The 4,405-nt window shown below is 49.5% G+C and overlaps 1 protein-coding gene across 1 annotated transcript; it reads left to right on the forward strand.

The window, feature by feature from the left end:
- Positions 1–3,254: 3,254 nt before the first annotated feature.
- Positions 3,255–3,970, forward strand: LOC119333434 (40S ribosomal protein S17-4-like). Its single transcript, XM_037606327.1, has one exon. The coding sequence runs from the start codon at positions 3,350–3,352 to the stop codon at positions 3,779–3,781; it is 432 nt and encodes a 143-aa protein (XP_037462224.1). The 5' UTR covers positions 3,255–3,349; the 3' UTR covers positions 3,782–3,970.
- The last annotated feature ends 435 nt before the right edge of the window (positions 3,971–4,405 follow it).

Genomic DNA, 4,405 nt, shown 5'->3' on the forward strand with positions numbered 1-4,405 from the left:
CGCCACGGTTTGCCTGGCAGAGTGGCAGCCAGTTCGCTGCGCCGTGGACGGAGAGTAAGGAATCGAGGAGGAGAGGAATCAAGCCGCTGGCCAGTTGCCTCGGTAGCCACCTAGGCATATGCGTGATAGGAAGAGGGAATATATGGACACGCGTGGAGTACATGAAGCCCCATGGTAACTGACCTGTAATTATCCGGCGCAGAGGAGTGATGCGCATCTAATGGCCATTAAAGCCCTGTGAATGGTTTCGAATCGACAGGTATCGAATCTACAGGTGACGATCTGCAGCCCCCGTCCATCTTGATCGGACCCGAAGGCAGTCGGCATGCGACGCCATAGGTCGCGTCGGTCGGACCCCTGGCGCGGTGGCCATGGGAGGTACTCCCACACAGCGTTGGCCGCCACGCCACGCCCACGCGACGGCTGCGTTTGTGCGAAAGAGAAAGCAGTGCAACGTAGAGGCCTGCATCTTCTATATATGGGCTGCACGGACTGGGGAGCAGTACAAGCGCATTGGGCCCAATTTCACACCTGACACTGAAAAAAGTCACCGGAGCAGCGGCCCAACACGGATATGGCTCGTTCTTAGCGAACGAAGCGAGCAAGCACGGGATCGACAGAATTGGACGGCCGAAAACACCTAGAACTGAGGATCCAACGGCTGCAAACGCTAATGGCCTGAGATGGCTGGATTAGTGCTCAGTTTTAATGTATCTAAATTACACAAACTTATGGGACGAAACTGAGTTAATTTGTGGGATCTTTAACCTTGGGTATTAGCACAAGGATCGTTTCGTTTATTACCTCGGGGCTCTCCTCCCCACGTAGAATCCTCAGGACCACATTCGTGACTTTAGTACCACAAAGCTCCCAATGCCTCTGGAAGAAGTGTGCCGGATATCCGTCCGCCCCCGGGGCTTTTGTGGGATACATCTGAAAAAGAGCATTTTTTACCTCATTGGGTGTGTATGGAGCGGTCAGCCCATTATTCATCTCAGCCGTCATCCTGACCGGAACCGAGTCAAGCACCACTCCCATGCCTGAAGTGCCTTCAGAAGTGAACAAATTTTTATAGAACTCATTGGTTATCTGAGCCATCTCCGCCGGATCCTGGGTTATAGAGCCATCGGCTCGCTGGAGATTTTTTATCATATTCTTCCTTCGGCGCATACTGGCACGTCTCTGGAAGAACTTCGTATTATGATCACCGTCTGATAGCCAGTCAATACGCGAGCGATGTCGCTGTTTTATTTCCTCCATATGATATAGCTCCACTAGACGATCCGTAATTTTCGTCTCTGCATGTGAGGGAGATAAGCACCGGGGTCATTCTGTAAGATTGCCAACTCCTTTTTTGGTTTTTAATCTCCTTTGCAACATTTCCAATGGTAGCCGCACTCCACTGCTGCAACGATGCCGACAATTCACCTAGTTTTGTGCTCAGTTCTGTGACAGTTTGTCCCTGGGGTGCCTTTGTCCACAAGCCCTCGAGAGATGAACCAAAATCCTTGTGCTTCTCCCAGTACAATTCATACTTAAACAACTTCTTCTGGACTGACACCGGTTCACCAGGTTCTAAGAGTAATCTGATCGGGCAATGATCTGAAGCAGCGCCCGTCTCATGTAATATACTTGCCTGAGGGTATAGAGATGTCCACTCAGCACTTGCCATTGCACAGTTGAGGCGTACTCGACAGTAGCCCCCACCAGATGTCTTCTTCTCAAAGGTCCACGCCTTACCATGATAGCCCAAATCCTGAAGGGCACAAATGTCCATGGCATCCCGAAATCCTTGGATTTGAGAAGTTCTGCGTTGGCCGCCCCAGCGTGTTCATGTTGGTGTAGAACTTCATTGAAATCCCTAATACATAGCCATGGCTAGTTGCTTTCTACAGTCAAAGATTTTAGCAAGTCTCAGGTTTTGTATCTTTCTCCCACCTGTGCCTCGCCATACACACATGTAAAGCCTCCATCTCTGCAAAGTTTGGGATAGAAACAATAGCATCTACATGATACTCCAAGTACCCAAAAACATCTAGCTTTATTCCATCGTTCCAAAAAACACCGATGCCGCCACTACGGCCCGAACTACTAACATCGTATGAATGATTAAACCCTAAAGCACTAGCAAGATATTCGACACGTGCTTTTGATAACTGAGTTTCTACTATGCATAGCACTGTCGGGGCAAATTGCTTCGCTAAGTCGCGAAGCTCACGAATTGTCGCAGCTTTGCCTGCACCGCGACAATTCCAACATAGGAAATTCATTGTTGGCAATGCCAAATGTTAGCACCAAACCAATCATGCTCAGAATTTTTAGTAGTCTCGTTTGCAGCCCTAGGGAAAGGGAAATAAGTTTTTTTAAACAATCTCGCGAAGCTTTATTCAAACCGTAACGATGTTTATAGGGACGAACGGAAGTCCATCGGGCTGGCCTAACCAAACATGGCGACCAACCCTAAAGATAAAGCAAACTTCGCTAAATTGTGAGCTTCAAAATTGGAGGTCCTAAATTCGTGGACAATATTACAAGAATTAAAGGTAGCAGAATGAAGTTTTATTTCCTGGATGATGGCACCATAGGCTGTTGAGCTCCTCTTCTGAATTTCGTCCACCATTACCTTGTTGTCAGACCCGATATGTATCCTTTGGAGGTTTAAATCATCACAAACATCCAGTCCCTCCCTGATAGCAAGGGCCTCGAGAGTAGCAGGGTCGCCGATGTTCCTAGAAACAATTGTAGACGCGCCAAGAAACTTTCCAGTGTGATCCCTGGTGATTGCTCCGACTGCACCATATCGACTCGATCTCCCTACAGCCGCATCAACATTTACCTTGGCGAAATCTGCTGGAGGTGCAATCCAATCTGCAGGGCGCACTACGGGTGGCACTTGACGTGAAGGTGTTGGCTTGATAGCATGTATCTCTGAGATGAAAGAAGATATGAAGCCGTGTATAGCATATGGGCTCTTGAAGATTCCTTCGTGTATCGCCTTCCTTCGTGCACTCCATAAAAAAGAAGGGAAATAGGTACTGTTGATTAGATTCGAGTCCAGTTCTATTCTAATGGGCCTAAATCAACCTAAATGAGTGCAGAAGGGAGCTTCCGAACAATGCGAAGCCCAACTAAGGCAATCTCGATCTCGTGCGCCCATCGCAATACGAACGGCTGGCATCCGTCCTCCACGCCGAAACCCTAGCTACCCACGCGGCCGGGTACCATTATAAGATGTTCCTCGCCGCCCGTCGCCCCCAAACCCTCCAGCCCTCGCGCCGCCGCCCCCTGCACCAACCAGCGCCCTGCCGCCGCCGCCGCCGCCGGAGAAGGAGAGGAAGCAGCCGCAGCCATGGGTCGCGTCCGCACCAAGACCGTGAAGAAGACCTCCCGCCAGGTCATCGAGAAGTACTATTCTCGGATGACCCTCGACTTCCACACCAACAAGAAGGTGCTCGAGGAGGTCTCCATCCTCCAGTCGAAGCGCCTCCGCAACAAGGTGGCCGGCTTCACCACCCATCTGATGCGCCGCATCCAGCGCGGCCCCGTGCGCGGCATCTCCCTCAAGCTGCAGGAGGAGGAGCGTGAGCGCCGCATGGACTTCGTGCCGGAGAAGTCGGCGCTCGAGGTCGACGAGATCCGCGTCGACAAGGAGACCATGGACATGCTGGCGTTCCTCGGCATGGCCGACCTCCCTGGCGTCGAGCGCGCCCCCGAGGTCACCTCCTCCGCCGCCCCCTACCGTCAGCCGTTCAACGGGCCCCGTGGTGGCAACCGCGCCTAGGTTCCTCCGCATCGTCGTCGTACCCCTATATTATGCTTTATGTCATTTAGATCTGTTACTTGTGGCAAGTAATGTTTTGAACTCAGAGCTTAAGTTCGAGGTGTTTTGATCTGCGTATGGTGGACATGATCTGTTTATCGCACCGTTTATCTGAAGTGATTCGATATATTACTGTTGATCTTTGAAGTTTATGCTCGTTACTCGATGATTGATTGATTTAGAGATTTATGATCTATCTACCTATTGTTAATTATATATATGTATCCACTGTCATGTTTGTCCAACACTTTGCAAGGAATTGGTCTATGTAGGCAGATGTTCTGTCATAGCAATAACGTTCAGTAGTGGTACATGCCTTCTAGGTTTGTGATAGGTTTAGAGTGGTTGCCTTCTAGGTTTGTGAGTTTAGTGCGTTGTACAATTGTTTCTAGGTTTGTGAGGTTGGTGCGTTGTACAATTGTTCCTATTTCTGGTTAGTGCTGCTATATAAAACCGTGGATCATTGCTTTTCTTATAAAACACATATTTTGGTGTTTAAATTGTGTCTTTGCTCTGCAATGATGCTATGATAGTGTCTTTCAGTTTAGGTAGGTTTACGTTTCTTTGAACTGGCTTTCGGAAACC

Source organism: Triticum dicoccoides, chromosome 1B (genome assembly GCF_002162155.2).
Source record: "Triticum dicoccoides isolate Atlit2015 ecotype Zavitan chromosome 1B, WEW_v2.0, whole genome shotgun sequence".
NCBI lineage: Eukaryota > Viridiplantae > Streptophyta > Magnoliopsida > Poales > Poaceae > Triticum > Triticum dicoccoides.

What these genes read in the sequence shown, in the direction of transcription:
- LOC119333434 (XM_037606327.1), top strand. Translation starts at nt 3,350, where the DNA reads ATGGGTCGCGTCCGCACCAAGACCGTGAAGAAGACCTCCCGCCAGGTC.